The following is a 27,006-nucleotide window of genomic DNA, read 5'->3' as shown; positions in this document are numbered from 1 at the left end:
AGGTTTGGGGGCTGTGAACGGGGGCAGGAGGGTTATACTGGCTAGATGTTATGCTAGGGCAATGGGATGTAAGGTTTTTTGATTAATTTTTTCATTATCTTTTATATTTATTTATTTATATATATATATATATATATATATATATATATTATATTAATATTATTATTATTTTTTTTTTTTATTTTTTTTTTTACACAAAAACGGTTAGAGGTCCTCTTAGGGACCTCCTGAACATGCCAGTGATGTCACAATGACATCACAGCTCACATTAATTATTATTTTAATGATTTTTTTACTATTATTTTTTAAATGAATAAACTTTTTTTTCTGCTTTTCTGTTTCAGGACGGGAGGGGGAGTGAGAGAGATGGTGGAGTGAGTCCCCTCCCCGCGATACCCCCTGCACCGATCACACTGTGATCCCTATGCAGGTCCTCACAGAAGTGCATAGAGATTGCAGCGTCTGCGCCTCATCGGAGGACAAGATATCCCCTGCAGGGGACCTCCGATGACCTTCCGGGTTATGTGAGCAGTGACGCAACCCGGAAGGGAATGCCCGATCCTGCGATCGGGCAGTTTGAAATGTATCAGCTTTCCGGCGATGCCGGCTTCTGCTGTCCGTGGGGAGTCCAGGCTGTCAAACCGTGGTCTCCCGTGCAGCGGCAGGGATGTGTCCCTGACGCTGCAAGAAGGGCTGGACGTACCAGGACGTCCATAGGGGTTTCTTAATAGGCGTTTTTTGGACGTCCCGGTAGGTCTATAGGGGATTGAAGGGGTTAAATAACGTGGACTTATGTCCTACCTGTAGTAGACATGCGTGACCGACGGCCGCTTGTAGCCCAGAATCCACGTCTGGATGTCCATCGGTTTAGCGTCCGGATAAGCAATCGTCGTGTCTATTATCCACTGCAGGCCTTTTGGTTTTCGGTCTATTTAAAAAAAATAAATACAACAAAAAAAGCCTTTATAAATTACCATTTATTTTTTTTAACTAATCTCCAACAGCAATAATAATAATAATAATAATAATAATAATATCACTTTCATAGAGTTTCTAAGCCAACCTTTCTTGGCACAAAGCATTGTCTGCAAAGGCCAGACACCGGCAGTAAATGGGATTTCCTTGTTGGGTTTCTGGAAGGACTTTGCACAGAAGACTCAGAATCTTGAAACACCGCTTTATGGAAGCTTCAATACGAAAGCAGACGACCAAGTGTGTACGGCCAAGGAGACGCTCAAGACTGATATCGGATTTCTCTTTCTGGGCAGTAATCTAAATCACAGAGAAGTAGTCCGATAACAAGTTTCCCAGGCTTCCAAAATGACGGGAAAATCCTGACAGGGTATTATAATTCAACGTCAGTCTGATAAATAAATACCCCTAAGAGCTTCTGCTTCCCATTGAATGCCTAGGTCATGATATACCCCATTGCCCCACTAGAAGCACCCAAAGGGGCGCACACAGCGCAGATTGAGAAATCCTGATGTAGGAGATGGAACTATGAGTTTTCAGAGTTTAATGTTTATGGATGGCAGAGAAACCGCCAGACCGCCTACATTGCCCTTTCTTCTTTCATATACCAGTGGGCACCTTGGATGGTCTCTGGACCTGGTCATCAAAAGGACTCTTAAGAAAAGCTTTCGATCAGGGCCGGCCCGACAATGGAGCCGAGTGGGGCAACTGCTCCAGGCAGAAGAGAGAGAGAGAGCGCCGAGTGGTTTTCACTTACCATGTTGCCAGTACCCGCTCGGCGCCCCTCTCTCTCTCTCTCTCCTCTGCGAGCCCTCTAGCTCGGTCTCGGTGCCGGCTTGTAATACTGAGCGCCGGAAGATGATGTAATTTACGGCGCTCAGCATTACAAGCCCGCACCGAGACCGAGCAGGGAGACTCACCGCAGGACTGCTGAAAGGTAAGTACAAGGGGGGGGTGGGTAGATAATAGGGAGGAAGGGTAGATAACGGGGGGGTGGCATTTTAAACTTCGCCCCAGGCAGCATTTTGTCTTGGGCCGGCCCTGCTTTCGATGCAGCATGTAAACCGTCCCTAGACAGAGGGAGTATAATGCAACCAAGTGCCTTCTGTTCATAACAGACATTTCTCCCCTTCAGTGAAAGCAAAGTATTTTATATGGATTAATGCATGGTATATATGCAAAACATCAAACCACTAATATCCATTCTATAACCATGTAACCAAACACGTGTTACCATAGGGCCGGCATGATCAAATCAACCACGAGGCTGTTCAAACAGAAGTAAATGGAATCAACCTTTGCACTTGGGCATAATCCGATTAACTCGCAAACACAGCCCTTGCGCTGAGTAATGTCATTTTATATCTCACAGCTGTCAATCTGTACAAAGACCATGCTCCTGACCGCCGGAACCAATTCCTGCCCATGGTGTTCCGCACAACCCTCGCCTCTTATCCTCCGACGCGTCTCAAAGGGACTCAACTCCACTGTCCGCTACGAACAACTTATCTTTATAGAACGATTACACAAAATTAAGATCCTTACAGGACCAGCCATTCAGAAAATAACAGCGTGAAATAATAATTTATTGCTTAGGAGGACGAAGATATGACAGATCTCCTCTTACCGTCGCTCGACGTGACCCTGGAGTCAGAAGACATCCATAAACGCAGAAGGTGCCGCACGCAGCACCCCCCCTGTACCCGAATTAAATTACCATACAGCGCCCAGCCACCCCAATGACACATTATTAGTAGATGGACATCGCGCGGCACAGAAATAAAAGATCAAGCCCGTTAAAGCACTCAACATTGTGCTTTACCGAAAATCAATCCGATAAATACATTTCCGTTTATATAAATCATTTAGAAATGATCATTTTACAGCCCAATCTTCCCTGAAGATAAATGGCTAACAAACGTAAAAGGTGAAAACAATGAAATAAAACGAGGGAAACCTATCAGTCAATGTCTGCCGACAGTAATAGCCGGTACCTTTCTGTAATCCCCCCCCCCCCCAAACAAAATCCATTAAGGGAGCCTTCCACAGCAGCGCGCATGCAAACATACTTACTCCCAGGGTGTCTGAGACCAACTGCATGCACATGCAGAGAGCACTCCCATTTATTTCAATTTAGAGGGATATAAATAACCAATTTATTACATATGGCAGATGAGTGGCCCTTCTGTTTGGGGGGGGGATCACGCAACCAATCAGAGGAGGGATATACTAAAGAGAGAGTCCTCGACTACTGGTGATCCCCTGCTATCTGAGAAGAAGCCCCTTGGAGATCACAACACGGAACGGATTGCATCACAATGATTATGCCGCATATTGCATCAAACATTTAAACGTACTGACGCAAAAATAGTTTATAATATAATAAAAAAACGACACCAACAGAAAACAAAAAAACTAGAGTTTCTCTTTAAATCGGTTCATGAACTCCGCCAAAAAACGGGTTTGTGATCTTAGCTCAGGAAACATGGGAAAGGCAGGGTTTTTTGCGTTATTTTGATGGAGAAATTATGCCACTGCTGAAAAATCTACAGTTGCAATAATTTCTGTTTACGTATTCAGGGGCTAGTCTACTAAACCCTTTGTCGTAACCCTTTTCTACCCCTTGCTGAAGCTGCTGAGATCCAAGCCAGAAAAGGAACGGTCTACATGTGGCGGGGAATCCCCGGATCCAATCTCTGGAACATCTTCACAGCTCATTTTCAGCTACTTAGGTATTGAACAAGTAACCCAAATCTAAAACATCCATCCCAGGCCATTAATATTTCATGTAGAAAAGGGACAGCGGAATGCGCTTTTCAATTTGGCTCCACATTCCTCACTAAATTAGCAGACGACGGAACCCAAATATTTACAGCGGAGTAACATTAAATCCTCCCCAGGCCGTAGCAGAGCGCCGCCGCGGACCGGGTCGGATCTCACCCCCAGGAAGCGCAAGTTTGGCTGAAATAAGTAAAGTACACTAGTTTTAGGGAAAACAAGTTTTGATCTTTTACCTACACCGTGCCGTGTAATTCACACGATCTCTTTAATGGATCACTTCTTCACAGATCCATGGACCAGGCCAACTGGCCCCTGTGGACAGTTACACATTTAAAATGATTCTGACCTGTGAAAGCCATATCGCCGCTGGTAACCGTTCCATTTTCCTGCTGGCTTAACAGGGTCTTCAGTATAACTTGCGTTGCCCCCAGTCTCGGGAGCGTGACGTGTGTGAGAAAGGGCAGGTTATTTTTCTTGGCGTACGTCTGACTCGTTTCCCTTCGTTTCCTCAGAAAGCCACCCTCTGGAAATAAAATGATCCACTTCCGATCTCGACTCCGGTAGTACTTTTCAAGATGGTCCTTTAGGAGGACAAGCTGTTGGTCTCGATAGGCTTTGCCCTGCAATGAGAAGCAACAGATTTGGACGGACAAGTTAAATAAATTAAACAAGCTCGCCTGATCTGGAGTGAAGCCAAGAGTTTAAACAGTAGGCACGCAGAGGTCCGCCATTGACCGGTCTGCCCTCGTGGCTGGTCTGAAAGGAAGCAGCCTATAACTGAAAAAGGAAAGCTGCTTTCTAAAAGAAAGAAATAAAATGATCTCTACTCTTATTGGTTCAGGAACAAGTTAACTCACCTGTCGGATGAAGAAGTCTCCATGCACCAGAGATACGATCCCAAAATTGGTGTATTTAAATATATGGTCCATTAACCACATCATCTGCCGAACAACCTGCGACAGAAGAGGAAGCATGTCAGCTGGAGAAGAACCATAACGCTATTATTACTCTTAAATATTAGTGTATTATTTGCAGGTACTATGTATAGTTAATCATCAGAACCGGAAACATATGGCAATGAAACTGCTGAACCTCTAGACTGTAAGCTCTTGTGAGCCCTCTTTACCTAATGGCTCGGTCCATTTTAGTCCGTCAGTTCTAGTTTTGTCAGACCCTTGAATGTATTGAATGTAAAAAGTGCTGCAGGAATAAATAATTATATATATATATATTTTATTATTTATAGATTTTATGTATTATATTATATATTAAATAATAAATAATAATAATAATAATAATAATAATACCACTGCTAGACAATTAGGACCTAGGCATGGCATGGTTTCCCAAAATGCACAAAAAGAAAAACCCTTTACGAGTTTACTTTCCCCTGGAGATATAATATAACTTTACAAACAATGCCTGCAGGCAGCAGTAACCAACGCTGCGTCTCCTGCCAAACAATATATCACTTATTACAGAAAATTCTGAAATGCCGTTAAAAGAAAAATGCATCGGTATTCTAAGACAAATCTAGGCAACAATGTTATTTTATGCAGCGTTAGGTTCAGTTTTGGCTTTTTTTAAATTTTATTTTAAAATTCTATTACTGGCATAGGATTAAGAAGTATCGTGTCGCTTTCTTTTAAAGCCGTTCTTGTTTTTGCATATTGTAATGTTTCCGGGCAGATAGAGGCGGTTTACAGGAAGAGAATGAAATAAAACCACATTTTTGTCAAACCTGAATTTCTGCATACGGTGTTATATTTTATGCTTATTATTGTTTAACCAGTAAATAGCATTGTTATCCCTTTAAGCTTTTCTTTCCTACTGCACGACATGCAAGGCTTGGATATTCCTAGTGGATTTAATGATTTCCTCATAAATACCACAACATATTTATCTGGGCCAGAAACGGGTTAGGAACACGTATATAAAACATGGTGAAAAACATAAAAAAAAAATAAAAAAAAAAAAATACTCCCCTGGAGGATTTTTAGAACAACCTTGGATATTTATCGGAGGCTCCTTCTGGATTCTGGATAAGCAAGACATTCTCTACTATTCACCAAAAGGCAGTATGATAAAGACATTGGTCTAGTGAACGTGGCTTACGTTTACAACCAAACAAATAAAAGCCATACAGAGAATACATTTAAAAAAGGAAAAACCTTTGGTGTCAGTACCACTACCTAGCAGTAACAGATATGGGACTATGTTTACGGATGTGTTCCTCACTCACAAATTACATTTAAATATTTTTTTTATTGTACCGTCCCCAGGGCCGGCCCAAGACAAAATGCCGCCTGGGGCGAATTTTAAAATGCCCCCCCCCTTATCTACCCCTCCTCTCCCTCGGTCCCTGCCGCCCCCCCCCATTATCTAACCCCCCCCCCCCCTGTACTTACCTTTCAGCAGTCCTGCGGCGAGTCTCCCTGTTCGGTCTCGGTGCCGGCTATGAGGAAATCTTCCGGCACTCAGCATTACAAGCCGGCACCGAGACTGAACAGGGAGACTCGCCGCAGAGGAGAGAGAGAGAGGGGCGCCAAGCGGGTACTGACAGCTTGGTAAGCGAAAACCACTCGGCGCCCCTTTCTCTCTCTTTCGCTTTTAAAAAAAAAAAAAAAAAAAAAAAAAAAAAAAAAAAAAAAAGGGCTTGGGGCGGCAAAGTGCCGCCCCACTCGGCTCCATTGTCGGGCCGGCCCTGACCGTCCCTTTAAATTACTCAACATACAGCACAGAGACAGTTTAAGGAAGGTGTGACAAAATGCTGTAACGTAAGAATGCTTTCAAAATAGACACATTAATAGCTTATTTATATCACTCAACAAAGTGCAAAGCGAGTGAACAGAAGAAAACATTAAGTCAATATTTGGTGTGACTGCCCTTTGCCTTCAAAACAGCATCAGTTCTTCTAGGTACGCTCGCACGGTTATTTCAGGAACTCGGCAGGTAGGTTGCTTCAGACATCCTTCTGTGGATTTGGGTGCCACATCTTCATGTAACCCCAGACAAACTCAACGATGTTGAGATCCGGGATCTGTGGGGGCCAAACCATCACTTCCAGGACCCCCTTGTTCTTCTTTACGCTGGACACAGTTCTGAATGGCTTTGGTTGTAGGTTTGGGGTCGTTACGCTGCAGAATAAATCTGGGGCCAATCAGATGCCTCCTGGATGATACTGAATTATGGATAAGTATCTGTCTGAGGAGACCAATCCTGACCAAATCCCCAACTCCATCCTCAGAAATGCAGCTCCAAACTTGCAAGGAACCTCAGTCACTGTTGCCTGCAAACACTCATTCTTGTACCGCTCTCCAGCTCTTCGGCGAACAAACTGCCTTCTGCTACAGCCAAATGTTTGCAATTTTCGAACTAATCAGTCCAGAGCAGCTGCTGCCAAACACAGTTCCTGTGTTTTCGTTAAAGTCGAGTTTCTTGGCTTTGTTTCATTGTCTGAGGTATGGCTTTTTCGCTGCAAGTCTTTCATGAAGACCATTTCTGACCAGACCCCTGTGGACAGTAGATGTGAGTACCAGGGCTTGGACAGAACATCTGGAAACCCGTCTGCCTTGACATCTCTGTCTGTGAGAGACCTTGCTGACGCAGTATAGCTACCTTGTGTCTTGTTGCTGTGCTCAGTGTTGACATTGAACTTTGTTAGAGAGCTTGGCTGTTCCTCACTCGGTTTTGTTCCTCCTACGCATCGGTTTGTTTCAGTTAATAATTGTGTATTAACCTACACAATACAGGTGTGATCATTAGCACCTGTTTGGTATAAGTGTTTAATCATACAACTATATGCCTATAAAATCCCAGGCAAGTGTCCCTAGAAGAATTGATGCCGTTTTGAAGGCAAAGGGTGGTCACACCAAATATTCATTTGATTTAGATTTTCCTTCTGTTCACTCACTTTATTTTTTATCATTTAACAACATTACTATTAACATGTCTATTTTTGAAAGCATTTTTCCCACAGTACTGTATGTATACATTATATGCACATTATTAGATGTTCTCAACCCAGTCTTCAAGTCACGGCGTCAGGAAAGCATTTAGTAATTACGCCAGTCTGTTTCCATAGGGAGATACACAAGACCCGGATCGCCGGTGTGCCTTGAGGACTGGGGTTGGAATCATCCAATGGCCCATGATGTCGAAAACAAGTTAAAATAAAAATCATTAAGAGGATAACGGCGGTCATGTTTCCCTAGGCAGACATCATACCATGCCTTTGTCTTGTAGGCACATCATAAGCGTGCAGACGTCTCCCGTTGCTTGATGGTTCACAAGCATGACCGTTTCATCTTCTGTAATCGCGTGCACGTCATCCCCCCATTCTACAACTGCAATTGAAGAAAATGCAACAATTATTATTTAAGATGATTTCAAGGAAGAAAAAAAAAACCAACTCATAAAACTCCTACTTGCTGCTATTGTAATGACTAAACTGTTCATAAAATTGAGCTCATGTCCGAGCCAATTTATTCCACGGATTGAGACGTGGTGGTTGTGGTTTCAGGGACAATAGCTGTGCAGATAAGGGTCTTTTTTAAAACACGCTGCTGTACAAAGAAACGCATTCCACAAGAAGATACAGTAAATCCATTCGCTTGCTGATAAATTATGCATGAGCATGTTTTCTGGTATTTTTCTTTTACAACTTATATTGATCGTTCTGTACCGGCTGGAATGACACGACGACGACGGCTGGAGAGGCTTTTAAAGTGGGTCTGTCACTCGTCGGGAAACATCATCGTTTTGAGGACACCTAGCTGAAACAGTCCCTCATCGGCACTGAGATATCAGGATACACATGACACAACTAGCAATATCTTATCTCAGGGGTTGACAAATTCGGTTTAGAGATAGGAGCCAGCCCCCCCAAAAAATGTTAAGGGATAGTTTGTTTTTTTTTCTTCTTCTTCCCCAATCATGTTTTTTTGAGGGCGCCTAAGGTTTGTCGAGCTTTGCCATACACTAAACTACATCTACACACATTAACACCACTCATTTACACACACTAGTCACGCTACCATTCTACACCCATGTACAAACAGAACACCATACACACACACACTCATGCTAGTGCCATACTGTAACAACCACCATGCACGCTAGCACCACACTCTCATACACACACACAGGCTAACACTATACTTACATACTCTAACACTATGACTATAGTATACTTTCCTGCGGGGGTGCGGTGAGTGCTGTGCATTATCTGAACTGAGAGCCCCACGGATTCATGATGGCAACCCTGCAAAACCCTAGGCACCAGTAAGTGGTCTCTAGTCCTCATGGCGGCCGGGGGTTTGTCGAGCCCCGTCTTATCGCCTATCCTGAAGTTCTCCTTAATCTGTCCCTCACAAATCTACATCCATCAGCAATTTAACAAGAGCGTGATAACTTAACGAGGAGGAATAATGCAGATCTTGAGGAGATGGCGCCTTCTGCGGTATGAGATGGGTATTCATAAACCTCGAATGGCGTTTACAGATTTGTTTAGCACACACAACTGTAAAATGCATGATTTTGGGACATGATCAGGCAAATCAAAGCGGTTATACTTATGTATTGTAATATGTATGACCATAAGTCAGGGCTCGACAAATCCCAGGCGCCAGGTCGCCATGGCAACTGATAATTTTGTCCTGGCGCCTAGGTGTTTGTGGGGCAAAGCGTGAGACTGAGTGCTGGGGCAAAGCGTGGGTGCAAAGTGTGAGTGCTGGGGCAAAGCGCGGGGGCTGGGGCAAAAAAAAAGTCCTGGCTCCTAACTTTTGTAGCTGGCTCCTAGATTTATAACAAATTTGTCAAGCCCTGCCATAAGTTGCATGGAGTGAGAAGGTGGTCTTTGCTGTTAATTCTTCTGCATTAGCGGTCCTCTACTTTCCAAAGTTATCTATCTAAAGAACTGGCAAAAGTTCACAAAACCGGAACCAGTGCTCGAGTGAATTATTTTCATATTCTGTCAGCTCAAGAACATTGGTTTTCCTCAAAAAGCTTTCAGTCGTTAAATAACCGTGAAGTTACGCGGTCAGCCGGTTCTTAAACCAGGAGGTTCCCAGGGATCACAAAGTCAATGACTTCATGGAAGATTAAAGACGACGACCTGTGATTGCGTTTTCTGAAAAGTTGACTTGTTAACTCGACTCGTCTGCCTCATCGGCTTTCCAAGTCGTTTCCCAAGGCCATAAAACAAGTGTATGTCAGGTCAGACCTTTCAACGTGAAGGATCAGCATTCTGCCTCCTCCGGCCAAAGACAGATGTTCGTGTTACAAATATTTCCCCGTCCTTGTAATCCACGGCATCTGACCCTCAGCCTGCATCAGCACCAAAAAGGAGCCCATCATCGCTTAAGTGGATGTAAAACCACTCAATATGGCTGTTGACCTTCGCTTTTCCACTTAAAGCTACTTAGAACAACTTTGTTTCTATAGAAAAACAAATTAAACCTTTCCTCAAAAGGTTTAATTACAAACACGTGGTTTAAAGAAGCCTTTTGCTGTGTTTGTATCGAAGGACGTTAAATCAACGTATTCTTACAATCGAAAGGGATTCTATAGGAATGATTATAGAACTTCAGGTCGCTATAGAGCCAGCGCTCCTTTCTATCGAACGGACCGGATAGTTCCATCAAGGAAGAATGCATACTGCGTAAGCGCTCTCTGTGTACTTTATTATGCATTCTCCCAATAAGGAAAACAGTTACTTAACTGATGCAGAAGCTGCAGCTACAGAGCTGCAGATGCCCACCTCCATGGTAGGACTATTCTTGCCACAGACTGGCTTCGAATCATCCAATCAGCGGCAGGAAAGCGCTCCCACGGAAAAAAAACCCGCCCACCGAGCTCACAGAGCCAGCGCTGAAGCTGATTGGCAGTAAGAATATCTGGGGTGAGGGATGGGGCCAATGCATGTGGAGAGATTATGCGGAATCCCCCAATGTATTTGTAAAAGGGCCACAAATGTTAATTCAACCCCTTTGTGACAAAGCTGATTTTACTTTTTGTACCCTTCGTGACAATGGCCGTTTTAACATTTCTGCGCTGCTCGTGTTTAGTTGTCATTTTCTTCTTTCCCGTTTACTGAACTCACACACATTATATATTGTTTTTTTCAGGACAAGAAGGACTTTCTTTAGATGACATTGTTTTGATTGTATCATATTATTTACTATTAAAAAAAAAAGTATAAAATATGGTGAAAAATTTAGAAAAAAATGACTGTTTCTAACTTTTAGTTGAAAAATCTTTTACTCGTCTATAAAAGGTAATGAAAAAACCTGCTAAATAGATTCTACTATTTATCCTGAGTTTAGAAATACCCAATGTTTTTATGTTTTTTTGCTTTTTTCTACACATTATGGGGCAAAAAGTACAGGTAGCGTTTTGCTATTTCAAAGCCATTTTTTCCAAATCTGGTAATTCTTCCCCCCATGTGCCATTTCGGGTATCTTTGAACCCGGCCAATGCAATTTACCCCATCAAGTCATATATTTTTGAAAACTAGACAGCCCAGGGTATTCCAAATGCTAGTATTTTAACCCTTTCCAAGCACTAATTCTACCATCAGCCTTTGTCGAACTTTATGGTAGTCATTTTTTTTTGCATTTGTTTTTTCACACACATTTTACTTTAGGTATGAATAAACAGGTTCTGGTATATGTCACTATCATAAAACACCCCAATATGTGTTTAGCAACATCTCCTAAGTACAGCGATACCTCACATGAATGATTTTGCCTGGCTGTTTGGGGGCAAAAGGGCCACATTTGGGGCATGCGCATTTTTCAATGTTGAACTTTGGCATTTGGGGATCCACTGCCCATGCCCTATTTGGTACATCTTTGAGCCGGGCCATTTCAGTGTGCCCAATAAAGCCATATATTTTTTGAAAACTAGACACCCCAGGGTATTTTAAATGCTGGTATTTTAACTCTTTGCATGCACACATTTTACCACCAGCATTTTTGCAGTAGTATTTTTGTGTGTGTATTTTTCCCACACACACAGGGCCGGCCCAAGGCAAAATGCCGCCTGGGGCGAATTTTAAAATGCCGCCCCCACCCCCTTATCTACCCTTCCTCTCCCTCCGTCCCTGCCGCCCCCCCCCCTCTTGTACTTACCTTTCAGCAGTCCTGCGGCAAGTCTCCGTGTTCGGTCTCGGTGCCGGCTTGTAATGCTGAGCGCTGAGCACTCAGCATTACAAGCCGGCACCGAGACCGAACAGGAAGACTCGCCGCAGAGGAGAGAGAGAGGGGCACTTTCTCTCTCTTTCGCTTTAAAAAAAAAAAAAAAAAAAAAAAAAAAAAAAAGGGCTTGGGGCGGCGAAGTGCCGCCTGGAGCGGCTGCCCCACTCGGCTCCATTGTCGGGGCGGCCCTGCACACACACCTACTTTATGTATGAATTTACAGCTCCTGGTATATGCCGCTGTCACACGACACCCCAATATGTGTTCAGCAACATCTCCTGAGTACAGTGATACCCCACATTTGTCATTTTTGGGGGGAACTAAAAGGCCACATTTGGTACGTGTGCATTTTTCTAATTGGAAATTAGATGTGTGGCCATCCTTCCCCCCGTGTGAATTGGGACCTTGTTGAACCCGGCCAATTCAATTTACCCCATCAAATCATACATTTTTTAAAAGTAGACACCCCATGGGCATTTAATATGCCAGTATTTTAACTCTTTCCATGCGAGAATTGTTTTAAGCTAATGTGCTAATTTTAGGACTTGCTCACAAAAATATTTTTTTTATATATATATTTTAATTTTTTTTGCCTTTTTTAAAACATTTTTAAAAATTTTTTCTCAACTTGAAGGTTCCCCTGATTAATTTTATTTTTAATTTATTTTTTCTAATCACACTGTGATTAGAAAGCAGGGCTCCATTGACTTGCATGGTTGAATGCAGTACCTGTATTCAACCTGCAAGTGGAGCCACAGTTCTCTAGAGGGTCTGGAGACCGTCTAGCGAACCTTTTCATCTTTACTATTTTTTTTCCCGGGCCACCGCCATCTTGCTGATGGCGAAGATCACCGGCAGCCCCGGCTGTGACCGCTCTACCGCTGCAGGGGACCTGGATCCTCCTGTCTCCCCCCCCCCCCATTTAACACCCCCACACACACTTACCGGTGCTTCCTGCTGTATTGCCGGGGCAGCGGGTTGACGTCTACGCGATCCGCTGCGGGGAACTCTGATCTCTGACAGTCTGGGAAGGTATGCGCGACGGACGCAGACAAACCCCCGCTGCCAACTCCACCTCCTTCCGGCTGCAGCGGAAGGAGACGTCAACCCGCTGCCCCGGCAATACAGCAGGAAATTGGAAGCACCGGTAAGTGTGTGTGTGTGTGTGTGTGTGTTAGTGTTAAATGGGGGCATAGGGCATTTCTGGAATGCCTTATAGCCCTATATGCCACTCTGGCAATTAGGGGGTTAAAAGGCATATTATGGGGCAGAGTGGCATATAGGGAGGTATAAGGCATTTCAGGAGGCAGAGTGGCGTTAAGGGGGCATTTAATAGAGCACTCTGCCTCCTGAAATGCCTTATACCTCCCTATATGCCACTCTGCCCCATAATATGCCTTTTAACCCCCTAAATGCCAGAGTGGCATATAGGGGTATAAGGCATTTCTGGAGGCAGAGTGCTCTATACAATGCCTTTTAACTCCCTTAATGCCACTCTGCCTCCTGGAATGCCTTATACCTCCCTATATGCCACTCTGCCCCATAATATGCATTTTAACCCCCTAAATGCCAGAATGGGATATAGGGGTATAAGGAATTTCTGGAGGCAGAGTGGCACATAGTGGGTCAAAAGGCATACCATGGGGCACAGTGGCATATAGAGGGTTAAAAGGCATATCATGGGCCACAGTGCCATATTGGTTTGGCAAGCCTGGGGGCAGATGTGCATAACTGGGGGACAGGTTGGAAAATACAAGGAAATAAAAACAAAAAAAATATTTTTCTCAATCATAGCTTTTATTAAAAAAATAGTTTACATGAATTAACATTTACTGGTAAAACTTTTTTCCTTTAGGGTCGTCTTATATTCAGGCTTTTTCTTTTTTTTCCTAAGTTAATATTCAGATTTTGGGGGGGGTCGTCTTATAATCGAGCAGATACGGTATATAATATAATATAATATATGCATGAGTTCGGTCGGCTGCAAATCGCCACGGTACACAAAGTCATGCTTCGCAGGCCTACTACCAGAAACTGTACGACAGCCAAAAAAGAATGGATATCAGCCAAAGCCGTACAGAGGCCGGCGACTCCGGTGTATGCAGCCAGACACGCTAACCCAGAGCAACGGCATCAGGAAATGGGATGCTTCCTAGAACGTTGCCAAGGAAAAGCCCCATTTACTCTTCTTTATTTTATTTTTTGTACCTCAAACTATGAGGGTGGGACATGGAAGGAGATATTACAAAGCAGCAGGGAGGAAGCAAAATAACTGCCAGCAGAACTCTTGCCAAATACGAAGCTTCAGCTAGAGAAGATTCAGCCCAAAAGTGTCCAGCAGATTCTTCCAAAACCGATGCCTTACCTAACCTGATCATAGATACGCCAGGAGCACATCGTTCAGGAGAAGGTTCCATTCCAGCCTGCGTAAGCTGTGGAACCATCAAAGGTAGCCCTGAACACTTCTCCGGGATGTTGTCATATCAAAATACATGGCAGAGATATAAACGCATAGAGCCGGAATTCCTTCACATTCCTTGGATTGGGACAATACTGGCAAATAATCTGATCCAGGTACAAAGTGGAATGCTTGAGACACCATAAACTGGAGGTGCGGTTCCTAATGGACCTCCAGTTTATGTGTTGAGGTTAGCCTCGAAAGGCAAAACTCAGAACCCAGAAAGTTGAGAATCTGCTTCTTGCATTTACCAAACTCCAAGAGAAAAGGCCTTCTTAAAGATGAAAAACTTATTTTTAGCTGGAGAAGGCACTAGTGTAGTATCTGTATCTTCAGGGTAGCCGGTTAAAGACCTATTGAAATCTCTTCTGAAGGACATCTGATATTTGGCTGACAGAAAAATCTCAGATAATTGATGTTGATCAGTACAGCGGGACAGAGCTTGGATGCACACAGATACGATCTGATCTATGTCCAGCACACGTCAGGCCTTGACTACTTGCAGGGAAATGGCCATTTATAGACTCCAAGAGCTCTCGAATTGTCTTCAGTCAGGACACGTGATTTTAATTCATTCATGGCCACTGGGAAATCTTCAGTTTAGAGCTTCTCAGACCGAGTTCCAAGGGATTGATAAAATACTTTCTGATCTTGCAACAAAAATGGTTTACTGACCATAAAATCAAGGTCCTACCATGGCCATCTCAGTCCCCATAGAAAACCTGCGGGGTGAATGAAGAGGAGAGTCCACCACTGTTGACCTTGAAATTTCAAGGATCTGGAGAGATTCTGTATGGAGGAACGGTCTCCGACCCCTTGCTGCATATTCTCCAGCCTCATTAAGCATTATAGGATGACTCCGAGGTAGCAAGTATTGACTAAGGTTATCAAAAGGTTAAACAATAAAGACTATTTTTCACAGCCTTCTTTGCTTATATTTACCAAGGGCGCCAATATTAGTGGAGGGCACATGATCTGCCCAGGACACTCCTAGTCGCAGTCTCTCCTTCTGCAGGCAACATCTGGGAAAGTTTGTCACCATAACTGGAATCCAAAAACTGCATCTTCGCTGTTGCACAGCTGTAACAAATATGTTATGAGGTTCTGGACCTCAGTGTCTGCACGGTTGAAGGTGGAACATATTAAACATCCACCTAAAGTCTCTCAGGGATTGTAAGGTTCTGGATATGAGAATATAGAAGATGCATCATCCATTAGACAGACACCCAGGCAAGGAATAAGTTGCATGCCTTCCTTCATTAATATAGCTGTGGGGAGCTTAGTAAAAAGACACAAGGTAGGTACTGAAGCGAGTCCAAATGTAAAGTTCCTGTATCTCTTCTGTAGCTCCTCCAGTTGCTGCAGCTCAATCCTGACTAATCAACCACAGAAGTAACAGCAATGCTTAAGATCCCTTCTGTTTATAATCTATTATAATTCCAACAACGATCTTATGGCTGCCAACTTAACTTTGTGCACAGAAAAAGTTTCTTCTGAAAAAGTCAGAGGGAACGTAGCAGTTCAAACATGGTACGTAGCCTGTAGAAGTGTTACTTCTGTAACTGACTCTAGCTTAGAACAGGCTAATTCATTTTCCTGCTGGGGGTCAAACGTTACAACTGATGACCTTCTGAGCACAACAGATCAAGCCCCAGCAAGAGGCCGGTAGAACCGGAGAGAGGCCCGCAGAAGCAAGCCCAGGCAGGAGGCATGGTGAGATAGGCAGGCAAGCCCAGGCAGGAGGCATGGCGAGATAGGAAGGCAAGCCCAGACAGGAGGCCTGGTGAAATAGGCAGGCAGGAGGTCTGCAGAGGTAGGCAAGCACAGGCAGGAAGCTTGGAGAGATAGGCAAGCCTAGGCAAGCCCAGGCTGGAGGCCTGACAAAAAATAGGCAGGGGATCTACAGGGCAGGAGGCCACCAAGGCCAAAAGCAGGAGCCCTGAAGAGATAGGCAGACAGGCCAAAGGCCATAATATGGGGCTGAGCTCTTGTCATCACTCACTATGTTACCAGAGTAGAAACATGGCTCCAGCAGACAGTAAGTAATCATCCCCTCTAGATTGTAAGATCGTTTGAGCAGGGCCCTCCTCACCTGTTGTCTCTGTTAGTCAATTTGTTATATTACATGCTACTTGTTATGTCCTTTCTACCCATTGTACAGCGCTACGGAATTTGATGGCGCTATATAAAACAATAAATAATAATAATAATCCCGTCCAAGGGCTGTAAGGCTCTAAGGATCCCCAAAAATCCTACCCCAGCACCTGGTAGTTGAATGGTCATCCCAAGGACCCAACCAGGGATATACACACAGCTCCCCAAATCAACCGAAGCAGACATGGAAAGAGAAGTACGCGACAAAGTCAAATTTATGGGGAAAGGACACGGAGAAAAGAGAGAGAGGGAAAAGAGAAGGAGCCAGTCGCCTCTGACAACCCCTCACCAAGGGTCCAAATCCGGACAATAATCTGCCAGTCTCGTCAGTAGTAAAATCAAGCCAACTGACCCACATTCCAGAGTATGCTGTCATGCAACCGGGGTGGCGTGGATCAAGTCCTCCACAGTATTTACACGGTCCATAAAGGAGAGGACCTTGCACCTCTTAAACAGATGTTTCGTTAAAGAGACCGCCGCTCACCACATCCCACTGAACTCTCACCTAAAAAGGTTCCATCAGTCGGCACTTCCACCAAATGTGGAGAAAGGTCCCCCAATTCCACCAGCTTCGATCCAACCAAGGATCCATACAGCAGTTGGGGGCACATGAGCTTCCAATTTAGCCTTATGGCACTTTCATACAAAGTTCCCGGCAAGTATGGTGGGCTTTTGAGGGCCGCACTCATGAGCTTCACTTCCAGGCAACTGGATCAAGGACTGAAAGGTACTGGTGAGAGAAAAAAAGTGTCTAAAACCAGCATATCCCAGGAGCCGGAGATTTTTTTTGCACCATTTTATACGGATCTCTACAGGTGCACCTCCTTCTGGTTATTTAATGAGACGACTCCCGGATTTGTCAAGTGGCTCATAACTTCTACACAAATTTGCCCGGTTCACTGGACACTCAGTATGGGGCCCTTTATCAAATACATGTTAAAGGGCTCCCCGTGTCTTGCTTGCTGAACTTTGGTGATAATTTCTAGGAGTCACTGGCAAGCGGCTGACAGGTTTCCAGGAACAGAAGCACCGAAAGCTCCGACGTGCGAGTGATCAGGGTGGCAGGGAAAGTTACAGGGTGCGGGTCAGAGACAGGTGGCACGGGATATATTTAGAAAGGACGTGTAACATTAAAGATTTTAATAAGAAAGGACCCCAGTAGCAACAATGGCTTGGCTCGATTGCACGTTGCATTCATGTGTAAGATTTCCCACAGAAATCCCCAAATCTCGGCTCCTACGAAAAACATCCCCCAAACCCTTAGATAGAACCAGTCCAAAGGGCCCACCTACATGCCCCAGTAGGGTAAAGCGCCCCTCTGTTACCTAATGCCACATCGGCATCAACCACTCCAACAGCGTGGGTCAAGAGCACAGAAACGTAGAATGTGACGGCAGATCACATTCTCCTGATGTAAAGACTTCAAGCTTAATCAGTCCCTGATCTTTGATTCAGGAGCCATATGACTATCCCGTGCATGTTTAAAATCCCCCACTGTATAATGCATACTCGCTTCTACTGGGAGGCTGTTCCACTTATCCACCTTCCTCTCATTAAAGTTAAACTTCCTTACATCTAAGCCCCTGACGGGGTACGGCGGTCACTACACATCCATACAGGGTACATCCAGCCGTACACGTAGCCCGTACATGCAGAACGGCTCTGTGTATGAACAGGAGTGTACACGGAAACGTCCCCGTTTCAGGCCGCGGGTCGTGTTTTGGAAACGAAAGCTTCAGATGCTAAAACTTCACCGTGTAAAATCACAGAACGTGCCCTTTTAATCCTCAATGGACAGGAGCACGAAGCATGCGCCCCGATGCCCCCAGCAGTAAATCTGGAGCGCTAAAAATAAGCTTTAGAACTGCTGAAGCGCTTTATAAAAATGATAACACGGCATATAAACAGTTTTTATGCTCTACTGATTAACTCTCCGGAGAGTCTGAGTTCTAAACCATCTGTCTTCTCCGATACTATAATAAAAGTCTTCCCGTCACAAAGCCCCTTTTATTATAAACACGGTCATATACAATTTATCAGAGAAGGCACTTGATGAACGCGACAGGATCTTGGGGTCACATTTTACCCCAAAACCGGGATATGGGTAATTAGCATATTCTACCTTTCCCCACAATATGGGTTATAGCAATACCGGGGTCTATTCACTAAAGGGAGAGCTGACAGGACATTTAACATTATGAAGGTCCATCATCAGTGAGCTTGTGTTGCAGGAAGGGATTGGCTTACCCTGTATAATGTGTAGTTAAAGCATTGATATGTCGTCAGTCTCCTCCCAGACTGATATATACATCGTACAGGGCCAGCTCAGCCCCTTCAAGTGTATAAAGAAATAAAGTAAAAATCAATAGAGCGTCGCTTTTGGCAGGAACAGACCAGCTGCCCACCCATTGCACGGGGAGACCCCACAAGGGACCATCACTGCTGGGCACAATCTCCGCTGATTCTCAAAAGTAGCAAACAGAGCAGGGGTTAAAAACCAATAATCCGTATTTTACATTTAAAACAAATAGAGATGATCCAGAAGGAGGGACCAGGTTTTGTGACTGCATTGGAGATAAAAAGTCAGTAATGGGGCAAATGGCGGTGCCTTATTGCCGGGGAGCAGCGATGTGCGGCTTTGAGCTGTAATGATAGTTGGATGTCTGCGGTACACGGAGCTTACGGGAAACACGCTCATCTAATGCCACGTAAAACCACTAACGTAATAACTGAAAATCATCCCAGCTCCAATGTGCCACAACAAAAAAGTACCTTTAGGCGTGGTGAATAAGCTATTGATTTACCTATTCTGCTGCAGCATGGTAGATAAGTGGAACAGGCTCCCAACAGAAGCGGTAGAGCCTAATAAAGAGACGGAATGTAAACAGGCACGGGACAGGCATATGGCTCCTGAATCTAAGACGAGACCAACAACTGATTAAGGTCAGAGTCTTTACTGCAAGAAAAACGGGCGACTAGACGGGGGCCAAATAGGGCCGATCTGTGGAAATTTAGCTTCTATATAGTGAACCCTTCGGAGGAGGAAGATGACAGATATCTGACCCTGCATCCTCCTCCATCTCCATTAGATGTTAAAGTTTATTACTATAAGAAATCAAAATTCAAATTACACATTTATGAATGAAATCCATCCTCTGTGCAAAGAATGAGAATGAGAACATTCATTCTGCATCAGACTAGGAAAAAGAGAAGATTTTTTCATTACCATTCTGTTAATATAAGGAGAATTTTAGCGAATCACCAAAGCCAACTAAAAGCATTGGGGAGAAAAAAAAAAAGTTTGTTCTTAATTTAACAAATAATTTAAATTAATAAATTCTAGGTTTAGGCGTTTAGATAAATATATAATAAAAAAAACTCACCATAGTAACCATGGTGACCTAATCTAAACAGAAGTATTCGGCTGGCACCGCAATACCCTCAGCGGTAAAATAAGTCTACTTTCCGAATAGTAGCTCTACCCGCAGTGTTTCAGCACGCGAAGGGTTAAAGCGCTTCCATAACACGTACTAATTAATAAGCCTGCAATGCCACAGGACCAAAGAGTAACATGCGCGGCACGGCGACAGGTACTCCTTCCCTCCCGTACAGAAATAATAAAGGGGTTCAACGGAGAGAACATTCCCAGCAGTTGGTGTTTAACCCATCACACGCCAGAAAACAAAAAAATTATTCACGCTAAAGGATACGAATAAAAAAAAAAAAAAAAAAAAATGTACAATACATTTATATTTACTGAATTTTTACATACAGATACTGAAAGACTGCATAAAATTGTGGTTTATCGCACCAAATCTTTTTTTCGGAAGCACTGACCACACTGTAAATCATTAAATAAAGCTTAGTCGGCAGATCGGCCGCGGTAATCACATTCGCAAACCCCCAGTTTTTGTTTTTTTTTTTACTACATAAAATGACCTTTAAAGGGAACGGATGTCACGCATGACAAACAGAAAGAGAGCGATACGTCTCTGAAGCGGACGGTCAGGAAAATCCTGCGCTCTAAACCGCACGCCTCCATCACAGAGAGGGCAGGGAATTAAACAGAAATCGGCATCGTGTATAGTACATTACAGACCCTAGAATTTATCCTCACACCCTTACTTCTTCCGAACGAAACCCTGAGAATTAAAATTCCAGGTGCAAGGAACCCCCCCCCAGGCTGATATAAAGAGACGGCTCCAAAAGCGCTATATTTTTAAGCATAAAGCACGGTGTTGTATAAAGCAATAAAGAGAAATGGGTTTTATCTCATTTTGTTCCAATAAACTTCCTTTTTCTGCAGACCTGGAGGCGGCCATTGTTGTCAGTCATATGATATTCTGGAAGGCTTTCCCTGCAGTCACCACACTGAGCTGATGCTTTATGGCAATGTTAATGAAGTCCCTTCCTACACAGGCTTTCATTAATCAGAGGGTCCGGCTGGGTGATTAAGTTATTCTTTTGTGTAAATAATTCTAGGCGGAGGGCTAAGCGGGGGTTCCATTCCGCACATTTCAACTTAAAAGGGGACATTTTGGCCATTTGTTGTGGCACATTAACCAATTCATATTGCAGCGGACAGTGATAATTCCATACATAGACCCTTCATTAGTCAGAGTGTCCCTTTGGGTTATTAAGACTGAGTCACTATTGTTTACCACAAGGCAGTATAATATGAATTGGGCGTTCGGGCCGGGATACCAGAGCTCTACACACACGTGACTAACGCACAGCTGTCTAATGTCAGGTTACGTAAAAACTAGAACGGTTTTTAAGCAGAAACCTCGTTTTAATCACATTTTTAGCATGACATCATATGTGGTGGGAGCTCCGCTTTAAAGAGCAATCACAAGCAGTGGGATTCCGCTCGGAAAGAGACATTCAGTTGCCTGCGAAGCATCGCCGGTTAATTTGGTCTCCGAGGAATCTCTCTATCTCGGGAATGAACACAAACATATGTCCATTCGCAAGAGACTCCAGCACACAAAACAAATCAATTTAGGATCGAGGTGTACAAAATACGCTGTAAACGGGTAATTTACCAAATAAAAATCATTTTCTGTCCCTGCTGAAGAATGGATCGCATTCCGGGAATAACCCGAGGCCCGTATTCTATAGGTCTGTGTAATAAATTGTTTTTAAAGCGACGCTCCGGCCTATGTGAGAGAATATGAGAGCCGACGGCCACCATTATTGTTCTTTGGGGGGATGCAAATGCCGAGAGGGATAAAGCATCGGCTTAGTGTGGTGATTGGGCAGGAAAGTCACCCAAAATATCACATGACTGACAACAATGGCCGCCGTCAGGTCAGCAGATTATTGGGACAAAATGAGATAAAACCAGGTTGTCAATGCCGACCGACATTACTGTATACAGCACTGGGGGAGGGTTATATTTTACTGTATACAGTGCCAGGAGAGTTATATTACTGTATACAGCGCTGGGGTTATTACTGTATACAGCCCTGGGGTTATTACTGTATACAGCGCCGGGGAGGGTTATATTTTACTGTATACAGCGCTGGGGTTTATGCCAAAAATATTTTTTAACCCCCTCTCCCACTGGACTTCCCCTTTGCCAAGGCTGTATAGGGAATAAAATGTACTATAAGACACTGGCTATGACACATGCTTAACATGCTACGCAGATCTAATTTAGACAACACCTTGGGGGTAAATATATGAAAAATGTGACTTTTAAAGGGACAGTGACCTCATTTTATTCCTATCGCAAATCCCCCGCCCCAGCTCCCTCATACTCTGCGGGGTTTCTTGGTCCGACGTTCGTTAATCCTCGGGGGGGATGCATGCCCCCTTAAGGCTTTGTTTTAAGTCTTATTTTTGAAAGGCGACCTAATATTAGTCATTTTTTAAATTCAATTTTGGTTTCTTAATGTTTTATTTAGATCTGGATTAAAAGAACTGTTTTTATAGGCAACATCAGGACTTTATCATCGCACTTACACACTTTGCCTATTATATATGTTGTGTATCACACACACACATCTTATAAAACAGGGAAGCATTTGGGATCATATACATCAGATTCTACAGTAATAACAATGCAAGTACTCTGAAAGTATATGAAAGTATGAATGGGATTGTGACAGTATGCGGAGACAACGCCTGCAACTTTCAGCTGCTGAAGGTTTTTAAATCCCATCACTGCTATCCAGCTAGGAGTGATGGGAGTTGAAATCCAAACAGCAGTAGGAGGTTATTCCACACTTGCTCTATGTCGACGAGCTTTTGTGTGTAAGTATTGTACACCATTAAGAATTATTCTATTAATACGCCGGCTGCCTCCCTGGTATGACGAGACGGGATCAAATAACCTCCATAATGTACAGAATTAGGAATGGCTCAAGGTGACAGGCGGGGGGGGGGGGGGGGGGGGCGGCTGACGACCTTTGAAGGGACATACCAAACAAATGGAAGGCCCATCCCACTAAATGATCTTGACCAATAGCAAAGCAGCATGTGCCGGAGGCCAAGATACATTCCTTAGCATTAATGTCACAAAGATATATAAGCAGCAGACTGTTACCAGACAATGACTCATGTCAACGGCAAAAGAAGAGAAATCCGGACATGTTAATTTCCTCGGTCATGATAAATGTAACTTTGTAGATCATAAGTCACAATTGTGATAAAAGGCATTATACCGGAATATAGCATGAAATAAAATTCATTCACCTTCACTAGAGTCTAAATGGTATAAAAAAAAAAAAAAAAAAAAAAAAAAAAAACATTCAGAATATTTTCTTTGTAACATTATATAGATGTATTAAAAAAAAATAAAATATATATATATATTTTTTTTTTTATTTTTTTTTTTAAATAAGGCATAATTAGCATTCCAATCCAAACATTTGCATGTGAACACAACATCAAAATAAAATAAAATCAAGCTATTATATTTTTTATTTATTACGTGCCAACGTATTCCGCAGCGCTCTACAATTCAACTATTGAAGACCCTGCCCTTCCGTAACAAAGAATGATCTACTTAACACCATTTACGGTAACTCGATAGGCAAAATGATCCGATGCTTAGGTGATTTTCACAAGAAAGCGACTGTGTATGGAGCGACGGCTTTGTGTTTCGGAGGTGGGGTGCGATCTGCTAAAGAGGCACTGGAGCTCACATAATGTGATGACCTTTGTGACGACTTCTGGCACTCAGACTACCCCCTAAGGCTGACAATCGCGACCCTCCCCAAACTGAGGTCCGGTCACCTGAAGCCGGCCACGCAGTCCCACCAAAACTCCAGGAAGTCAGGAGAAAAACAAAAAAAATAAAAAATAACTTTTTTAGGTGCATTTCTTGTGAAAAACTTTGCAGTTACGTCACGGATTCGACCCGCATTCTACGAATACTCCTTAAAAAGACATCACCACCAGCCAGCTTAATGCCTCGCATTTCAGATATATTCTAGTTAAGTGAGCTGGGCGAAGATTGCATCCACCGTATGACCCCACGCTAAACATACCAAGAAAAGGAACCGCATGTTCTCCGTTTCGGGCAGACGAGCAAATTATCAAAATACAAGGCATGCCCCTCGTCCGACACAGAAGAGATTTCGTCTAAATAATCAGCCGTACCGACACAGTCATCGTTTACAGCGCTGCGGTATACGATGCGCTATATCAATCAATAATCATTTTAGGAGTCAATATTAATACGGCATCTCAATTAAAGGGACCCCCTGACAACATGTTCACTTTAATGATACATTTCCATGATGCCCCCCACCTTCCTTTCACGCAGCTGCCTGGGACCGTAACTGCCCCTTTAATAAACGGCCACACACGTAGAAATGCCACATTTACACCAATACGGTTTCTCATGGTTTGTTACCAATTCTTACGCACTCTGGTAGACGATTATTTTATTTTATTTTTTTTTAAGATCTCAGAGGTCCGGTCGTATGATGGACAAATCATCTGATTATTTTGACGCTTTGTTAAGCGCTTTGGTGGTCAATACGGAATTATCAATGTTTCTATCCAAAAAATAAAGTAACAGACTGTAGAAGCACAGAATCTCATCGACCAGGTTGCTTAAAGTGCTGCACATAATATCCACGCCACACAAACATTAAAACCAATCCTGCGCTCGGCATGAAATAAAACACTATTGCTGTGCTCCCAGGATCCGGCGGATTGCGAGCTCTTCGGTCCGTTTCCCCCTCACGCATTTCGGGGAGGTACGTGTCCCGATCTGCACTGTAACTGCTGCAAACTTTAACGTCTGAGATGCTGCTAATGGGATTCAACAAGAAGTATTTAAAGAGTTCCTTGCCTTAAAAGTAAATAGGTTCCCTTGTTCTGAAAAGCTCCTTTTCACTGGAAAACGGCTGCTGCCAGGCGTCGAAAAAGGGTCTTTCCATGGAACGTATGGCGTGTGCTGAGAGACCACCATACCTGGTGATAAAACGCACGACGGCGGATATGTACAGAGAAAACGACGTAATACATATATCCGGTTTGCGTTGAGCTCTCGCAGAGGACCCCAAACACACGAGGAGCCCAGACTTTAACTTCACGATAAAAAAACACAACTCCAACTAAACCAAAAACCAGACGACACTTTCAGGTTATTGCAGAAGCGACAGCACAGTCATTATCGTCACTTACACAACCGGGGACATCCGTCCGCTTCACGTCTCTGTCCCCGGGGCGGAAAAGCCACGCCAGATTTCAGGAATAATCAATGGATAAGCAAATCGCACGGCTTGCAACTAAAATCACTCATTTATACACACACACACATACTAACATACATAAAAACACACTGTACATACACACACAAACACACACACATACTAACATACATAAAAACACACTGTACATACACACACAAACACACACACATACTAACATACATAAAAACACACTGTACATACACACACAAACACACACACATACTAACATACATAAAAACACACTGTACATACACACACAAACACACACACATACTAACATACATAAAAACACACTGTACATACACACACAAACACACACACATACTAACATACATAAAAACACACTGTACATACACACACAAACTCATACATACACACACTGTACACACACACTAACTTATATGTACACACAGTACACACACACAGACAGTTCTCCCATGTCCTAACAAAGCACATTACCAATTAAAGGGCACCTGTCCCCCCCCCCCCCAAAAAAAAAAAATCGGAACTCTTTTGTGTCAGTTTGTATCCAACCCTCTGCCAGCGGCCACATTTAAAACAGAAAATAGGTATCCGTGTTTTCTGGGAGACGGAGCTGGGTTACCTGTTTCCAGTCCGTGCGCGGATGGCACGGGGGGCTGCGCGGATGGCACGGGGGGCTGCGCGTTCCGGCGCAGAGGGGCTCGAGCAATAAATCTTACAAGGTTCTTCACTTTCCTTCAGAACGTCGCCCCATAAAGCCCCCGTTTATGTAAGAACGCGAGAACGTACCTGTGTATCCCGCACTCCAGCCCCACGATGCCACCATTGCCAGAAGCCATTTAAACATGACTCCTTCGATGCACCAGAAGAGCTTGGGGTTGAAAAGTCTTAAAGGTTGCAGAGCTATTAAATAGAACACGTAGGACGGAATCGCAAACATGTTGTTGACGACCATAAAAGCAAATCGCAGGATCATTTTCAGTATAAGAAATCCCAGGTTTCCCGTTCTATCCACGGCGATGGCCATCGTCACCCGCGCAGCGCTGCCGCAACCCCTGCATCAAAACAAAACAAGCGTCAGTAAGAAGCAAGAAACATTTTTATTCACCCCCCCCCCCCCATCTCATCTCGGGTTATAGCCCACCCCTAAACATTTCAGGTGTACAATTGGGGGCAAAACTGGGACAGTGAGCGAAAATCAGGACTGCCTTACAAAACCCAGGACAGTTGGTATGTGATATCATCAAAAACCTAGATATCAGCAACGGAGCAGCCAATACCGATTACCGACAACATGTTATTCCCCCCCCCCCCCCCATGATGGCACAGATCTGTTAGGGGGACACACAGGGTAGAAGATGCGTGTTCACCTGCGAGTACACAACAAGCTGCCCTCCGGAGTGCATGCGCACAAAGCAGTAACGCAGCCTTTTATTGCGTGTCTAGAACGAGATCCCCCTCGACATCCCAAATCGGGATCCGTCCTAACGGGGGGGGGCAAAGTCACCAAAACCCACTAAACGCTTTCTGCTGCGGGAAAGGCAGCCCGACCCCCCACTGCCAGACAGCACGCCAAAGTGCGGGGCCACACTCATTAACCCTGCATGCTCATCACACCTATCACTGTATTATATAGTAAAGGGAGCTTACACTCTTTTACCTGCTGAGGAACATTACGTCAGCGACACCCCAGGCCAGCATTAAACGTAACCCAGAGGACGTCAAACATTCCCAGCCGAGCTCAAAATAC

The 27,006-nt window shown here is 43.9% G+C and overlaps 1 protein-coding gene across 1 annotated transcript in view; it reads right to left on the bottom strand.

Moving 5' to 3' along the window:
- Positions 1–26,283, bottom strand: part of LOC149271825 (acyl-CoA:lysophosphatidylglycerol acyltransferase 1-like) — a 30,153-nt gene extending 3,870 nt beyond the window's left edge. Inside the window, exons 1-5 of the mRNA XM_089507127.1 lie at positions 26,046–26,283; positions 7,981–8,099; positions 4,611–4,706; positions 4,100–4,373; positions 802–928 (exon numbers count right to left, since the gene is read on the bottom strand). Coding sequence (XP_089363253.1) covers positions 802–928; positions 4,100–4,373; positions 4,611–4,706; positions 7,981–8,099; positions 26,046–26,283 — 854 coding nt within the window. The remainder of the gene's footprint in view (positions 1–801; positions 929–4,099; positions 4,374–4,610; positions 4,707–7,980; positions 8,100–26,045) is intronic.
- Between the last annotated feature and the right edge of the window lie 723 nt (positions 26,284–27,006).

Source organism: Sceloporus occidentalis, unplaced genomic scaffold, assembly GCF_023333645.1.
Source record: "Sceloporus occidentalis isolate IW3139 unplaced genomic scaffold, rSceOcc1.0.p SCAF_459, whole genome shotgun sequence".
Classification (NCBI taxonomy): Eukaryota; Metazoa; Chordata; class Lepidosauria; order Squamata; family Phrynosomatidae; genus Sceloporus; species Sceloporus occidentalis.
Note: the sequence above shows the minus strand (reverse complement) of the source record. Positions and strands in the feature narration are given on the sequence as shown.